The 18,354-nt window shown below is 39.0% G+C and overlaps 1 protein-coding gene across 29 annotated transcripts in view; it reads right to left on the reverse strand.

Annotated features, from left to right (window-relative positions):
* Positions 1 to 18,354, reverse strand: part of Clasp2 (cytoplasmic linker associated protein 2) — a 180,655-nt gene that overhangs the window by 33,444 nt on the left and 128,857 nt on the right. For all 29 annotated transcript variants that reach the window (XM_060385138.1, XM_060385132.1, XM_060385124.1 and 26 more), the window contains 3 exons: positions 8,852 to 9,015; positions 6,455 to 6,533; positions 1,812 to 1,955 (listed from right to left, as the gene is read on the reverse strand). In XM_060385138.1, coding sequence (XP_060241121.1) covers positions 1,812 to 1,955; positions 6,455 to 6,533; positions 8,852 to 9,015 — 387 coding nt within the window. The remainder of the gene's footprint in view (positions 1 to 1,811; positions 1,956 to 6,454; positions 6,534 to 8,851; positions 9,016 to 18,354) is intronic.

Below are 18,354 nucleotides of genomic sequence, written 5' to 3' on the forward strand. Positions count from 1 at the left end.
CAGGTGTACACCATGCTTGACTCTGTAGGATTGTTTAACTAGCAATATCTAGTCTTTTCTCAAGCAGCTAATCTAAAGAAAAAAAGGTCTCAAGATAAGGTTAGTAAGCTATTCTGTAGAAATTAAAATTATATATCAAGTTAGAGAGAGTATGAAATGGTGCATGGTCACATAACCCACATCCAATGTACATACCTTGTTCTAGACCCATTATAATCTTATCCTATGAAAACCTATGTGTTCTACATTTACAGAATCTGAATATACAATAGTGGAACAGCAAAGGTTGCTGCATTCAGATAATGCAATATTCCCCTGGTATCTATGTCTGGGCACCATGTACGTGAAGTGCCTGCAGATGCCAGAGGCTGTCTGCTCTCCTGAAACTAGGATTACAGCCATTTCTGAGCTTCAATGTGGGTCCTCTGCAAGAGTAACAAGTACTCTTAACTGCCGGAACACCTCACCAGACCTGTTGCTTTATTCTTATTTTTGGAGACAGGGTCTTTGTACATAGTCTTGGCTGTCCTGGCATTATGTAGACCAGGCTAGTCTCACATCCACAGAGATCTGGCTGCCTCTGCCTCCTCAGTGCTGGATTAAAGATATGTGCCACCATGCCCAGCCTCTGCTTTATTCTCTAATCTCAATTACAAACTTCTATTTGCTTCAAATTTGCTTTGTTCTTTTTGAGTCACTGTCTTATGGTGTCAACGTTGACTGGATAACCAATTGAAAATGTTGCCTTTTATTATAAGCTCTGAATTTCTCAAAACACTTGACAAAAACTTAGAGCTTGAGCATGCGCTTCATTCCTGTAGAAAGACTCAGTGGGAGCATGAGGCCACTGGTCACACTGCAAGCAGTCAGGGTGTGGATTCCTTTGTTGTTTTTTTTGAAAAAGGGTCTCACTCTGTAGTTCTGGCTGGTCTGAAACACACTATGTAGACCTCTGCCTCTGGAGTGCTGGGAATAAAGGTGTGTACCACAATGCCCAATTCTCCTTTAGTTTTTGAGAACATTTCTCATTGAGAGTTCAATGACTAGGAAAGATTAGCTGGCCAGTGAACCCCTCTTGTATCTGCCACCTTCGCAGAACTGAGGTTATAGGCATGTGCTACCATGCCAGTTTGTTTGTTTGTTTTGTATGATATAGGTGCTAAGAATATAAACTTAAGTTCTTATGCACTTTACCAATAGAGTTATGTCCCTAGCACAAATGACTTGTATTTTTGAGTATATAGAAAATACTAGCAATAAGCCCTTGGCAGAAATGTTGAAACTATTAACATATACTCTCAAGCTTTTAAACAAGACATGTTTATATGTCTTTACACAAGATATGCTGTTTTGTGCCAGCACTCTTGGCACTTGGGAGGTGGGGGCAGGAGAACCAGCACTTCAAGGTCACCTGATAGAGTGAGTTCCAGATAGCCCAGGTTATAGAAGACTGTCTCAAAACATACCTCAAGGAAGTAAACAGCAAGACAGACAATTAATTCTAAGACAAAACTCAAGGACATGAAAAGCAATGCAGACATTAATTCTAAGAACAGAACTTCTTTAAGAAAGGAGGAAGTAGAAAACCACTTGGTACAGGAGAACTTAGAAAAACAAAAAACAAAGGTAAATCTCCACTTCACCAAGAATTGACTCTTAAGTATTATAAAGATTATAGAGACTGATAAAAAAAGGATATGGGAAAACCAAATCCGCACTTATGATGAGAGATAAATATAACACTTGTATCTAAAAGATCAGTCAAAAGAAATACCTAAACTTATTTATCTCCTGACCCCATTCAGACACACCTTTCGAACATCAGAGCTTTTGGGCTCTGTCGTCCAAGTGATGACCCGAGACACTGCCAGGCGAGTTTCACTGGAATTTATAAAATCTCCTGGGTCCATCTGTTTGGCCAGAGTTTCTATGTACTTAAGGATAGCAACCTTCACCTGGTAAGGAAAGCACAATAAGAGAGGACAGCGAGATGGACATTGGGTAATGCATTAGATATAATCATTATTAGTTTTTCCAAGTGTAGTAGCAGCAGCAGCAGCAGTAGCAGCAGCAGCAGCAACAACATCAACTCTCAAAGGAATGATATAGCTACCTATCCACCTGACATGGTGAAGAATCCTGTTTTCATGTGCATTAGAACTTTTAGCACAGTGTGAACAACTGCTGAAGACTTTAACAAACTAGAACACAGCTTCATGAGTCTGCTTTCAAAGTGTGAATGGCTAGTCTTATACATTTTTTTTTTTTTTTTTTAAACAGCCAGTGTTAAAGATAAGATATGGCAAGCCTGTCAACACAGTAGGTAACATAACTATTTGCTTAGATTTAAGGCAGGGCTCTGAGGAGCTGATAATGGCCTTGAGTTTCTCTAACTCTCCTGATTCTTCCTTCTGAGTATGGTTTATGAGGTGTTGGATATGGAACCCAGGAACTGGTGCAGGGTAGCCAAGAGTTGAGCTATAATCCCAGCTCTTCAATTCACACTTTCATGCCAGGTACATGTAAGGCAAGCTGAGGTGAAAGACAAGCTATTTCTAGGTACGCATGCTTCTTTCTAGACTCAGTAGTTTTTAATTCTTCTAATGAGCAATTATTAAATTGCATCTATTTTCTCTAGTATGCCATTGGAAATAAACAGGCTGAGAATCATCGTCTCTGATCACATATTCCAACACATTCCAACATTCTACAGTTTCTAAATGATTTGTAAAATTTTCTTTATTGAATACTTTTTTTTTCCTACACAGGGTTTCTTTGTGTAATCTTGGAACTTATTTTGTAGACCAGGGAGGTCTAGAACTCACAGAGATCAGCCTGTCTCTGCCTCCCGAGCGCTGGGATTATCTTTATGGTCTATTTTTATATGTCCCATGTGCACACCTGGGTGCCCATGGCCATTAGAAGACCATCAGATCCTCTGGAATTGTAGCTGTAGAGGCTGTGTGCTGCCGTATAGATGCTGGGAACTGAGTCCAACTCCTCTCCAAGAGTACCAAGTACTTTTCACTGCTGACTCATCTCTCCAGCTTCTGGGGTCCTTTATTTTTGAAACTTATTATTATTATTATCAATATTTGCCTTGCTGGGGATCAAATCTATGGCCTTGCAGATATCAGGTATGCACTCTGGCATGGAGTTACAACCACATGACCTCAAGTGATCTTTGAAAAAATTTTCTTTTGCAATGTATGTGCTGCGTATGTATGTTTGCATGCATGGGCAGGTTCGTGTGTGAGCACATGAAGGTCAGAGGTTGACACTGAATGTCTGCCTTATTCACTCCCCACTTAAGATATTGAGGCAGGATATTCATGCTGATTTGAGTAGTAAGTAGCTAGCCAGCTTGCCCTAGGGATCCCTTGTCTCTGTTTACTGACTACAGGGTAAACAAGTATATGCTACCATGTCTACCTATAGTTTTGTTTTGTTTTATGTTTTTTTGAGACAAAGTCTACGTGTGTAGCCCTGGTTGTCTTAGAACTCTTTGTAGACCAGCCTGACCTTGAACTCACAGAGATCCATTTACCTCTGCTTTGCACATGCTGGGATTAAAGACATTTACAGTCATGCAATGCAAGCAATGCAGTTTTAAAAGGTTTTCACAAAATAGTGGTGTTAACTATAATAAGCAAGTAATCATAAAAACAAATTCATTGAAATACTCCCATTTTAGTAGGGCATCTCACAAATTCATGCGGCCTATAACTAATGATGCAACTATACATTCCATTTCAAAGTACAAAACAATATAGTTATAAAGGTGTATATAATCCTTCAGAGTATTTATCAAGCAGAAAAAGTATTCAGAAATAAATAACGTATTTAACAAATGCTAGTCATTTAATTAAAATCACTTTGTATTGTTAGTCTATTTCTCTTTCTTTAAAAAAAGATTTATTTATTTCTTTAACTTATCTTTATAATATATTTATTATGTATATAATGTTCTGTCTGAACATTATATACATAATAAATGTATATAATGCACACCAGAAGAGGGCACCACATCTCATTATAGATGGTTGTGAGCCACCATGTGGCTGTTGGGAATTGAATTCAGGACCTCTGGAGGATCAGCAGACAGTGCTCTTAATATCTGAGCCATCTTTCCAGCCTTCTTTAACTTATTTTTAATTTTATACTTATTATTATTACTATTTGGAGACAGGGTCTCTCTATGTAGTCCTGTTTTGGAACTTGCTATGTAGAGCAGGCTGGTCTCCAATTTTCACAGGTCCCTGGCTTCTGCCTCCTGAGTGCTGGAATTAAAGGTGTGTGTCACATTCAGCAACTGTTAAGGCATTTCATGTATGTGCTTCTACATGAATATATGTGCTCGTGCATGTGTGTGTGTGAGCGTGAGAAAAGGCCAAAAGAAGAGGAAACCAAATCCCTTGAAGCTGAAATTACAGGTATTTTCAGGATTCCCAGCTTGCTACTGGGTCTTGAGCTCCAAGCTCTGGTTGTAATATTTATGAGACAATTTCTGTGAAACACTGAGCCCATCTTTCCAGCTCTTTAAGTTCTTATGATTTTAAAAAAGTTTTATCTACATGCATGTGTGTGAGTCTGTGTGGATGTATGTAATGTATGTGCAGGTGCAGCAGAGGCCAATGAATCCCGTAAGCTGGGGTTATGTACATTTGTTAGGTGCCTGACTTGGCTGCTGGGAACCCAACTCCAGTCCTCTAAATGTAAGTCCTGAGCCATCTTTTCAGCACTCCCACCGCCAACTAAGTTCTTTGTATTCAACCCTGTCAGCCACCGACAAGTCACTCTTACCTGGCATGAAGTATGACATCAATGACATGTATTCCTGTTGTCTAAAACTAACAACTCCCTATAGCTCTGTAAGACTGCTCTTACACTTACATTAAATAAACAAAACAAAACAATCAACAGCTTCTGATTCCAGGCCCACAGAAAGTTGCATTTATTTCACCTGCTTCCCACATCCCTATTTTTCCCTTGATTGTTCTTTTTCTTTAGTTCTTCAAGAAACTTCACGGCTCAGGATAACCTAGAATTCTCTGTGTAGCCCATACTGACAACCTGCCTAAGTGTCTCATGTTGTGGGATCACAGACAGGCCTATACCATTACACAGGACTCATGTTTCTGCAGACCGCCTCAGGCTTCATTTGCACAGGCACACAAAACATCTTCACCTATATTTTCAATAGTTACTGAATATCTACCACATGAATACATCAAATCCTTTATTTCCATTTAGTTTATCAAGCATTACAGTAATTATGATAAAAAATTTTGTGTTCTCAGGAATGTCTTAGATATAGTATGAGCTATAATGTGTATTAGTATTCAATAAATCCTTTTCTGCAGGACACTTTTCAAATAAAAACAGACAGGCCCTTTTCATACAGTGGCTCTGAGAAAATGACATGACATTGAGTTCAAGTCAGCCTGTTAGAAGCAAAATTGTGATTCTGAGACATATCTACATTCCAAGATGTAAAGGGGAAAAATCAATCGTGGTAGTAAGGCTTGCAGAATATATCTGTACAGAACACAGCAGAAACTACAAGGCTGTATAAGCAGTACGTTTCTTATTTCCCTGACTTTAATCTCAATGCATACAGCTCAGAAAACCATTTTTGCAGGGCTCTGTGAATACTAGGCAAGCACTCTATCAACTAAGCTAAATCCTAGACAGAAACTACTTGTATCTTATGTTAAACTTTATCATTTTAAACCACAAACTACAATCTACTTTTCATGCAACTAGAAAATGTATCCAAATAGAAATCGAGAAAGTTATAAACTTTATGCTTGTTTTAGAAATTTCTCATTGGAGCAAAAATTATTATCTCAGATAGGGAGAATTACTGAGATTAAACTTAAAATACATATTTTTCCCACCTAAATAAGCATCTAAGCAATGCTGGGCTTTGCCCCAAATATTAGACTCTAAAAGCCACAACTTTAAAAAAAAAAAAAAGGGGGGGGGATTGGGAATCACAAACATTAAATTAAATAAGATTTTACAAAGTAACTCTGTATTACCAGCGTAGGGTTAGATAGCATATTTTGTGACGCTTTTAAAATGTGTTTACAGAGGCTTTCCAAAGGGTAGGTCAAACCTCTGGAGAACATTTGAAGTCAAGAGCGAGCATATGTAGAAGGCTTAGGAAGGTTAGTAGTTAAATCCAGATGCATAAAACATTATTTGAAATACTTCAAAGAGTTATGAAAAGAAATAATGCAGGCTAAAATAAAAACAAAAGAAAAACCTTTGAGCTCCAAAAAGAGTGAAGCTGGTCCCGAAGTGCTGGCTTGACTGTCTGAAAGTTTACAAAAATAAAACCCACGGATAAAGCAGCTTCTTGTGTAATAAAAATACAAATGTTACCCTAACTTTATTAATAAAATACGTAAATTCCTTGTAATATTTTCTGAAGAAATAAAAATTTTACCTTCAAGCTTGGTGTTTGGGTCTGGTCAACTGTAAATCTCATTAGGATATTAAATTGAAGATCATTTGGAAAAGATTCTCTGAAAAAAAAAAAAGAATTAAAAAAAACCCCAAAGTTAAAAAAATAAAATAAAAACAACCAAACCCCTCACAGTTAAGTTGACAGGTATGCATTTTAATAAATTCCATAGAAAAAGACTATAATTAATACCCAAATACCATGATACCCACAAAGCATGAATTGAGAGCTGAAATGGCACAGTATATGAAGCATAATATAAGGATGAAGGCATTTGAACTTAGGATTAAGAAACGGTATTAGATAAGTGTATCTTGCATGTACATCAGTGTGCATCTGATGTGTTGAGTACATCGTAAACATGTACTCAATAAAAGTTCAAACTTCAAGGGCTGGAGAAGGGGCCCAGTGGTGAAAGGCACACAGACTGCTCCTCAGAGCAGAGCTGAGTTTGGTTCCTAGCCCCGACATGGACAGCTCAAGCCACCTCTAACTCCAGAGGATCCAATTCCCTCTCCTGGCCTCTTCAGGAACAGCTCACACATACACATATACAAAATAGAAACAAACAAACAAATAAACAAGAAACAACCTAAAAAAATAAGTTCAATATTTTCAGACATGTTTCTTCCCCTTCAGATATGAATTCCAGTTGACTGCGGTACACACATTTAATCTCAATACTCAGGAGGCAGAGGCAGGGAGATCTCTGTGAATTTAAGGACAGTGTGGCCTACATAGTGAGTTCTAGGACAGCCAGAGCTACATCATAGTGAGAAATTTGTTCCCCCAAACACCACCAACAAAAATCTGAAGTCCAGGTTGGGAAGTGGTGACACATGCCTTTAATCTCACCACTCTGGAGGCAGAGGCAGGCTGATCTGAGTTCAAGACCAGCCTGGTCTACAGAGTGAGTTCCAGAACAGTTCAGGGCCACACAGAGAAACCCTGTCTCAAAACAAAAATAAAACAAAAAAGCCAAACAAACAAACAAACCAAAAGCAACAACAACAACAAAATCTGAATTCCAGACTCATTTCAACTTACAATGGGTGTAAGAAATAAGTCCCTTCATCGAAATAAGCTCAAGGAGGTAAAAACCTATACCACTGGTGTAAAGCCTTCAGAAAGGAGACTCCAGATACTTAACAGAAATATACTTACAGATACTTAGAGAAAATATTCTCTAAGGTTTAGGAATTGTTTTTAATTTCACATAAGATCAACCTAACCATCAGTTCTACGTATACATATATTTACAGTTGTTTTATCCAAAAGGTCAAGAAACGATTGTATATTAAGTTTTCTCTTCAGCTGGGTGATGGTGGCACACAGCTTTAGTCCCACTATTTGGGAGGCAGAGGCAAATGGATCTCTGTGAATTTGAAGCTAGCCTGGTCTACACAGAATTCAGAACAGGGCTACATAAAGAAGCCCTGTCTCAAAACAAACAAAACCCAACCAAAACAAAACAAAAAACCAAACCAACCAACCAAACACCTTTTTTTCATTCACATTTACTTACTTGTGTGTGTCTGGGCATGTGTGTGCTGTGGTGCACTTGTGGGAATTGGTTCTCTCCCTTTTGGTTGTGAGGAAACTACCTCTGGTTGGTTTTAAGGCTTGACAGGCAAATGCCTTTATCCCATGTACCACCAATCCTTACTGTCTTTTGAGATAAGCTTTTATTTTGTTTCCCAAGCTTGCCTCAATCTCATGGCCTCAGACAATCCTCCTGTCTCAGTACCCCAGTAGAAGGAACTACAGTTGCATGCCACTGTGCCTAGCTCAAGTTACATCTTTTGTTTTGTCCTGTTTCTTTTTTGAAAGAGGGCCTCTCTTTGTAACCTAAGCTGGCCTTGAACTCAGGATCCTTCTGTCTCCAACAGGCTGGACCATAGGTGAGTGGTGCCACACCTGCCTCCACATAAATGTTTAAACACCCACATGTTTATTATGTTTTTATTTTCGAGACTAGGTCTTTCTACATAGCTATGTAGCTCTAACTGTCCTGGAACACACTATATAAACCAAGATGGCCTCAAACTCACAGAGATCTCTTTCCCATTTTCTCTCAAGTGCTGGGATTAAAGACCTGTACCACCAGGCTCAGATTCTAACTATAATCATTACTGTTGTTTTGAGACAGTCTCCTACAGCCATGGCCTTCAACTCACTACATAGCAGAGGATGACCTTCAACCCCTGATCCACAGCCTCTTTCTCCTCAGTGCTGGTGACCACCACGCCAGTTTATATTTTACTTAAGACAAGCTAACAGCTTCAAGTATTCAGAACAGTATTAATAAAACTTCAACAAAGAGATTAAATAATCGTGGTTATCATCAGGTAAACTTGAAATACATACAGAAAATATTACCTTGTAACATCAAGAGCTTTCTGAACTTTTGCCTGAACAGAACCAAGCAAATCAGCACCCATTTTTTTCAGCAGCTGCGTCAGCAGTACAAACAACCAATCTTGAAGATCATCTTTGTGGACTTGTATGAAATCTACTAGAGTCTCCAAAAACATGCTGAACACCTGTAGTTGATAAAGGGGAGAAGTGGGAAGAAGAAAGAAGAAATATTGATCTCTATGCTCAATTCAAAACAGAAATAGATGGGAGAAAAGGAATCTGAGGCACAGCGATTGGCAGCCAAGCGGGAAAAAACTCTCTTGCTTTTCACTGGACTCTGTGGTACAAGAGTGCACCTGCACTGTCACCAACTTCTGCAGAAGTCTGACAATTAGCTATTCCATGCAGCATCACTTGGTAAAGAAACTGCCCAAAATGGCTGGCACACCAAATGCTGGTTAAACTGAGTCACTTCCTAAGAATTGAAGGAGCTGCTATGCATATTTTTGAGGACACACAGCTTTTTTAAAACTGGTACTCAGTACATGAGGAAATCGTACTTTTGGTCATCATAAAGTAGAAAATGTATCTATAATAATGTGCTGACTAGAAAATCCTCAGGTTTCTCAAAATGACACATTTCATAAACTTTTTGGCATGAGATTTATTTTTTTGAGATTTATTATTTATTAAAACTGCCCCAAAAGTAATTTTAAATAGCATGAAGTAACAAAATTACCTATATAATAAAATTGAGAATAAAAGTATGTATTTAAAATTTAGATAATCTTCTTAAATATTCTTGTGCTGGTAGGTTTTATTTTGTAATTGGTTGAGACAGGGTTTTTCTGTGTAGTCCTGGAACTCACTCTGCAGACCAGGCTGGCCTCGAACTCAGAGATCCACTTGCCTCTGCCTCCCAAGGGCTAGAGTTAAAGGTGTGTGCCACCACACTACACCACACACATAAACACCTGGTTTATGTTGATGAGTTTTATACTCGATTCCAAGATTAAACCTACCATTTTGAAAGACTGTATAAGGTGAAAAAGAATAAGGAAAAGATAAACTAATATTTATATTTGATGTCTCATTAAAATATTTTGGAAAAGTATCCTTTGACAAGGTTGCTGGCAAATTGAAATCAGCCACAGTAACAGTACAGAAACCACACTGTACAGGTAGGGGCTTTATTCTATTTTTGGTTTACTAGCTCCCAACTTTTTTTTGTGAGTTACTTTTACTCTTGTTTCAATTATTTTCTAGTCTCCAAGGGTTCCAACTGTAAACTTTTCCATACAAAAACCTGTCCTGAAAATCTTTTTTGTTTATTTGCTTTCATTCTTCAAGACAGGGTTTCTGTGTGTAGCCTTGGCTATTCTGGAACTCACTCTGTAGACCAGGCTGGCTTCAAACTCACAGAGATCATTAACCTCTGAGATTAAAGACATGCCACCACCACCCAGGGGAAAAAAAATTCTATTCTTAAGACACTGGAAGGCCTAAGTCAATTTCAGCATCAATGGTCATTTGGTTTTGGCTGTGCTGTAGCCACGAATACCAGATAGTTCCCCTCTCATAGCCATCTCATACAACTCCCAATGTCCTACTATCCCTCATCTTCAGCCCTTATATACAGCATATGCCTTCCCATGAAGTTTATCAAGAAGCTGCTTGGGCTATTTCATATCATAGCCACTCATTTTTCCTACCTGAAACCTGTTTTCTTGTTTATTTGAGACAAGGCTCTACTACGTAGCCTTGGCTAGCCTGGAACTATACAGACTAGGGTGGCCTTGAACTCAAAGAGATCCATCTGCCTCTCCACCCAACTGCTGGGATTTAAGGCTCGCACCACCACCTATCTGGAACATTCATGGTACTACCTAAGCTTTTCTCAAATTTTATTATTATTTCACCCAGAATATTTATAATTAAAATGAGATCTCACTATGTATTCCAAGATGACTTTGAAATCATGATGCTTTTGATTCAACTATTTAGTGCTGGGGTCACAGGAAGGTACTGCTAGTCCACTCCAAGGCTCTGTCATTTGTATGGATGTTCACATGATACACATGCACATACCTGTATTTAAAGGCCACAGGTCAACCATGGGTGTCATTTTTTAAGTGCTGTTCTCTTGAATTTTGCACAGGGTCTCTGGCTTAGAGCTGGCTGGCCAGAGGACCTGCCTGCCTCTGCTTACTCAGTACTAAGATTGCAACTGTGTATCACCTCACTCTGCTTTTTAGAAATGTGGCTTCTGGACTGAACTTATACATACACAGCCAGCATTTACCAACAAAGCTAACTCTCTAGCTCCAAGACAGGATCTTAGTATGTAGCCCAGGATGGCCTCGAATTCATGGCAGCCCTCCTAACTCAAGATGACTGCAATCTACATTTGTTCTTATCCCTAGATCTTAACTGTTCTTTGCTTCCAGAAGATTTCTCTGAATGTCCCAAATAGAAATTTATTTTGGTCAGATAAAATATTAAGTAGAATAGTTAAAATGCAGATATGACTTACAGCCTGTACTATTACTTGAAAAAAAAAAAAAGTATTATATATCAATGGCACTCACTGACCATATGTGTGCATGTACCTATGCCTATACGATAACCATAGCCCTAATATATTGGAAATGATACAAAACCTTTCTCAGGTAATTTTCCTACCACAGAGAATTTACTTCAGAAGTCAATCAATATCCTCTCCTTCCCTCACCTATGAGTAAAGGAGAAGTATATGTGTTAACATAATGCAAGGAATAAAAATTGTATTTCACAGGTGAAGTTTAGAACTAGTGTCCATAACCATTGCTTACTTTTATGAAATGATATTAATAGAATATTAAAGAGTACATATGGGGTGGTAAGTTGGAGTTTTGTATTTTTTTTATAATCTCAAAGCTTGGGAATTATTTTAAGCCTCCAATGGATCAATTTGTTATTTCAAAACTGGAATTATTCATGAAAGAATCAAATATTTGTGCTGTTACAATTGAGGCAGCCTCTTTTTATGTAAGCCTACTTTATTTTAGGTGTGCCAGCCATCAAATGTGAAACAGAAGAACATAATCAAATTAGATCAATTAGTAGATTAAAAAGCACATCTCCAAACAGAATGAAAGTTTGCGTAACTGCAAGTAGCATTTCGTGGATTGCAAAGGGTCCAATACTGCACGAACTCTTCAGGAGAGAAAACAGAGAAAATGGGTTAATTCCACAGTCATGCAGTAAAGTTAGCTTTTCAACAAATATTGAACCAACTTACTCTCTATTGAGAGTTCCAACACAGGGGACAGCATGCAAAAAGGAAAAAAGAAAAAAAGAAAAACACACAAATTAGTCGCCATCAATGCAAAGTTCCTGTATGGAAGAAAAAAAAAAACAAAACAAAAAACACTAAAGAAAATAAAAGTGACAAATGTTTTTCGAAGTTTTATGAAAAAACTAAAAATAGTTTTAAAAACAAGAGTTAAATGAACAACATAAAAGAACACATGATTTCTCTGCATGTTTCATTTATTTCCTTGTTGAGGAAATTTAAAAAATAGGAAAACAGTTTTTCTTTTCTTCTTGCTCCCTAAAATCCTATCCATCTATCCACATATCTATCTATTTGACAAGGTCTCACTATACAGCCCTGGCTGGCCTTGAACTCACGGAGATCTGCCTGCTTTTGCCTCAGAAGGGCCAGGATTAAAGGCCTGGACTACCATGCTCAGCCTATTACAAATATTTTTTTGTTCACAATTCACTATCCTTGAAAAATAACTTTTAGAAAAAGAGACTACCAGATCTCTCTTTCATTTATCAACACCCATGTCAAAATTTGGTTCCAAACTATACTATCTAAAATTCTTTTCCTCTTTCACAAGCTACCTAATTTTGTGAAGTCTTGAACAACAGCTACTGTACACAAGCACAAACAAGCATTCTGATTATACTTTACATTCCGTGTGTACCATGCGTTATCATCTCCTGCTCCAAAGACTACTGAGCAGCCACCTCATCACAATGCTTGACAGAAGAACAGACATGACATTCTGACAGCACTCAACTGGGTCCTCGCACAACAGTAACTGGGTGGTTTCTACATCAGTCCAAGGCTCAGAGGCCCAATTCAAACATTTAAGTTGCCAGTTCATAGCATATACCCTAGTGAAGATGGTACTTTCCAAAGAGTTCCTTTAGAATCAAATGCTGAAACTACATGATTAACTTTCAGTACACAGTATCTCCTACATTATGGAGTTGGGGATGAGGGGCATAAAATGGATCCACAACAGTAAAAATGAAAACTTGGGGGTCAGAGAGTGGTTCACTGTGAGGACCTGAGTTCTGATCCCAGGACTCTTGTAACAAGCTAGGTGTGCTCTCACACACACCTGTAATCCCACTGCAGTGGGGGAAGGAGACAGGGGGATCTTCAGGGCTTATTGGCCACCAGTGTAGCTGAAATATGCAAATTCCAAATTTAGGAAGAGTCTCTGCCTTAAAGGAACAAGGCATAGATAAATGAGGATACCACATACCCTCTTCTGGCATCTCTGCATGCACACAGGCATATGCACCTGCACACGCACATGCTCTCTCGCAACACAAACACACGTATACACACACGCACGAGCGTGCATGCACACATATGCCAGTAACATGTGCATAAATCACACATACAAACACTCAGCCTCACATAAATAGAATTGGAAAAGCAGTCTCTAAAAACACTCATTTTAAAGAAATTACTTACAGCTGATATTCCAAAACTTCTATGATAAAAACCATAGAAGAGATCTAGTCTAAAAACTACATTTTAACTGAATCATCATCAAAATCTTATAAGTTGCATACTATTATAAGCTGTACAGATTAAAAAGCAAGTACTGCAAACAGAAGTAGAACACCACTATCCATACCTGCTTGTACTGTGTTGTAAATGATACACTTGGTGCCTTACAGTCTAAGTTCCTGTCATACATATGTCATGTTAAGATCACTTTTTCTTATACTGTATAGGTAGCTCTCTGTATTTGCAGATTCTATGATCCAAAGAGTCAACGTAATTTGGACTGAAAACATTTTGGGGAAGAAACTGCCGTTGTATTCAATACACACACACATAGTTTTTCTTTAATCACCCTTAAACAAGAAGACCTTAGCCATCTGCAGACAGTCCTGGAACCAAGCCATGATAGATGCTGGGGATGATCCATGAAATAACAGGGTTAATTTACCAACTATAGACAGACATCAAGTGATCTCTACTTGCACACTGTACTAACCATACTGTCTGAGCCCCAGGGAACATTCTGCATCCACTTCCACTACAGTAAGGACTAAGTCTTTTCCAGGCTTTCCTTTCTAGGATGTCTCACAGCATACTAGAGCACACCTGGCATCTCGGCTGCTCACAAAATCTTTGTCTAAACATACTGGAAAAATTATCCTGGGAGCTGAAGTGAGCAGTCCTGGCTGCAAGAACATGGGCTGCTGCTAACAACCCTGTTCTGGAGGTGTCCTGCTTCTGCTGGAGTCAACCAGTGAGTCAGACCAGTCAGACAAACACAAGCACAGCCCTCACCCCTCACTACTATCTAATGTTCACAGACAGAGCGAAACACTGAGCCAAATCTAAAAGCACACGGAGCAGTTTACCGTCTGTGCCATGTCACATGCTATCTCCTATGCACCTCTGTAGGACTTTGTATAAAGTTTCCACCCGTGGCCTCACAAAAAACTGTAACTTAGTTATAGTTCTGGAATGACATTCAATCCAGAATGGGCAGCTACCCAGGCTTAAGGGAGAGGCACCATTTATTTCTTTCACAAACCCTAAGGTTTGTGAAAGAAAGAGAACTGTTCCAGATGACACATTTCAAGCTATAAAGAAAACTGCACTGTATAATTACAAAAGAAAAAAAAAGATTTAGACTGACAGTAAGGAGGTATGATGGCTAATCTAGGTTGTCTCCTTGGCTACACATGGAATTAATTAAACCCAAGTGGCAGGGCACACCTGTGAGGGATTTTTTCCTTGACTGGATTATTTGAGGTCAGAGGACCTATCCTGAGTCTAGGCCACACCTTCTGGCGACAGCCTATACAAGTGGACATGGTAGAAGGAAGCTCTTGTTTGCCTGGTTGCCTTCACTTTCACTGGTAAGTCCATCTTTCCTGCTTCTGATGAGGCTTTTCTTCACTGGCAGTGGAACATACTTCTTCAGGATTCAACACAGACCAAAGACCTGCTGAGACATTCAGCCTTGAGGACTGAACAACTACTGATTTATGGCCTTTCTGTCAGAGACAGCCATTGATAGACTAGTTGGATCACAGCATATAAGCCATTCCAATAAATCCCTTTTTAATATAGAACCATTCTATCAGCTCTGATCCTCTAGAGAACCCTGACTAATAGAGGGAATATAAACAAAAATAACAGGCTTGGACATTTCTTAAGGGTTTTAAGATGGCTGCATACACATAATTTAGGTATAGGAGGGGAGTGTGTGTACAATTGTCAAATGATGATTGTACCTTGAATTAGCAGTGAGAATCAGGAGACATCCAGAAGCGGAATTAAAAGGAGTGGCGAGTGTGTGTGTGTGTGTGTGTGTGTGTGTGTGTGTTTTAAACAGCAACGCAAATTCCTAAGTTGAGTAGTTTACTGGCTGGTTTTGTGTATTAACTTGACACAAGCTGCAGTCATCAGAGAGAAAGGAGGTGCAGTTGAGGAAATGCCTCCATGAGATCCAGCTGTAAGGCATTTTCTCATTTCAATTAGTGTGTGAAAACCCAGCCCACTGTGGCTGGTGGTCCTGGGTTCTATAAGAAAGCAGGCTGAGCAAGCCATAAGCAATGAGCAAGCCAGTAAGCAGCACCCTCCATGGACTCTGCCTCCAGGCCCCAGCCCTGCTCGAGTTCCTGTCCTGACTTACTTTGGTGATGAACAGCAAAGTGGAAGTGTGGAAGTGTAAGTGAAATAAACCCTTTCCTCCCCAACTTGCTTTTTGGACACGGTGTTTCATCATAGCAACAGAAACTTTGACTCAGACAGCAGTAAAAGAGTAGCATTTTCATACAACAGAAGCAAAAAACAAAGGAGGAAGAATGGGAAAGACTGAAGACAGAGTCAGCCCTCTGTATCTTAGGATTCTGCATCTTTGTTTTAACCAACCACATGCTGAAAGTATTTGGAAAAAAATTTGCATTTATAACCTGGCACATTTCCTCTATAATTTTTTTAAATACTACAATTTAACAGTCAGGTACAATGTATTTACATTAGGTATTATGTTGTGGAATTAAGCCTTTAATCCCAATATCCAGAGGCAGAAACAGGTGGGTCTTTGTGAGTTCTGAGTTTAAGAACAGCTTGGTTTATACAGAAGATCGCAAATAAGCTAGTCCACATAGTAAAACACACCCCAAATAATAAACAAACAAATAAACAATACAAAGTATAAAGTTAAAGGAAGATTTAGGACAACATTCTATCCAACAACATCAGTAAAACAGGCAGAGATACGGTAGAAGAGTAAGAAATGGGCACAATGGAGTGAGGGATTCAGAACAAAAGAAAATACCATTTTTCTATCCTACCCACATCCCTTAAATGAAAAAAAAAAAAAAAAAAAAGAGTACCTCTAAATACAGAATATATTAAAAATGAAGGTGAATAATACAAAAAAGAGTCAAACAGCAAACTGGAATTTGTTAGAAATTTCTGAAAAGCCAAGTAGAGCAGCCCATATAACACAGAGCAGCAGCTCTTAACCTGTGAGGCCCAACCCCTTGAGGGAAGGGTGAACTGACTCTTTCAAAGGCTCACCTAAGAGCATTGGAAAACACAGACATTTACATTAGAATTCACAACTAGCAAAATTACAGTTATGAAGTAGCAACGCAATGATTTTATGGTTTGGGGGGTCAGCACAACATGAGGAACTATATTAACGGGTCTCAGTATTAGGAAGGTTGAGAACCACCAATACAGCAAGAGATGGGGTATACAAGTCTGTAGCAAACAACAATTTCAAGGTGAGACTCCTTCTGTCTCGGCAGGATGGAAGGTGGTCAGAGGCAGGAAACACGGTTCATGCTTGAAGGCTGAGAATCTATGCAGAAGAGACAGCTGAGGAGATAAATATGGCAGGCATCTTAGAAGACAATGATACAGTTACAGTGAAGGACAGACTAAGAACCAAGAGGAGGAGGAGGAGGAGGAGCAGCAGGAGGAGGACTATGAGGCCCCACTGAGTTCTGAGAGAGAAACCATGGGCCAGATGTGGAGACAGTGGGTCAGGACTGTGTAATTTCACCCTCTAGAGAGGTTTGGTACATTTTCCCTTTCAGTACTTCTAACCTTCAGTGAGTTAACCCTCAGGAGCTGAAAAATACAGGTTCCTGGAACTGGAGAGGCAGTTCAGTAGTTTAAGAGCACTGACTATAAGCTGGGCTTGGTGGCACACAACTTTAACCCCAGGCTTTGAAGGAGAGGTAGGTGACTCTTTGTAAATTTGAGAAACAAAGAAATAAGGCCAGACATGGGGGCTACGCCTTTAGGTCCCAGTACTCAGGGAGGAAGAGGTAGGTGAGTTTGAGGCCAGCCTAGTCTACAAAGTGAGTTCCAGGACAACCAGGGCTCAAAAACCAAACCAAACCAAAACAACAACAACAAAAAACCAAAGAAAAAAGAAAGGAAGGAAGAAAGAAAGAAAAAGAAATAAACAATAAAACAACCACCACTTGGCTGCACTTCCAGAAAACCCAGGTTCGATTTCCAGAACCCACATGGTAGTTTCAGGCCTTTTGGACACAGGCTCACACATGCAGACATGAAGGATAAACATTCAAACAAGTAACATAAATTATAAATGAATATTTTTAAAAGAAAATGTGCTGCAAATAAAATGAGGGATCCTAGAGATGTAATTGCTGACACTTTATTATTATATTAAAAGGAAGAGGCATATTTATTGTTGTATCATGATATGATTAATGAAAAAACACAAATCAAATCTCAGCGTTTTTAACTCAGCATGTGGTTATATGTCTAATTTATTCTGAATGAATTACGTTACGGGAAGAGCTAATGTAAGATCATCAAACAAAAATAAAAAATGTTCTCATGGTGGCTCGTGCCTGTAATCCCAGTACTCACGGAGGCAGAGGCAGGCAGATCTCTGAGTCTGAGATCAGCCTGGTCTAAAAGTGAGTCCAGGACAGCCAAGGCTACACAAAGTCCATCTTGAAAAACAAAAAGTTCTCATGACACTTGTTTTTACTCAGCTGACTTCAAAACAAAATAAATCATCTTTAACAAAAAAGTGAAGGCAGATAGGTTTTTGAGAATTCTATGTTGAGGACATAGAGGTTAAGAACACTTGTTGCTCTTGCACAGGACCTGGGTTCAATTCCCAGTATCCACGAGAAGGCTCACAACCATCTGTGACTCCAGTTCCAGGGGATTTGACACCTTCTTCTGAACTCAGCAATTGCTGGGCACACCCTGG

This window comes from Meriones unguiculatus, chromosome 6, assembly GCF_030254825.1.
Source record: "Meriones unguiculatus strain TT.TT164.6M chromosome 6, Bangor_MerUng_6.1, whole genome shotgun sequence".
Taxonomy (NCBI): domain Eukaryota; kingdom Metazoa; phylum Chordata; class Mammalia; order Rodentia; family Muridae; genus Meriones; species Meriones unguiculatus.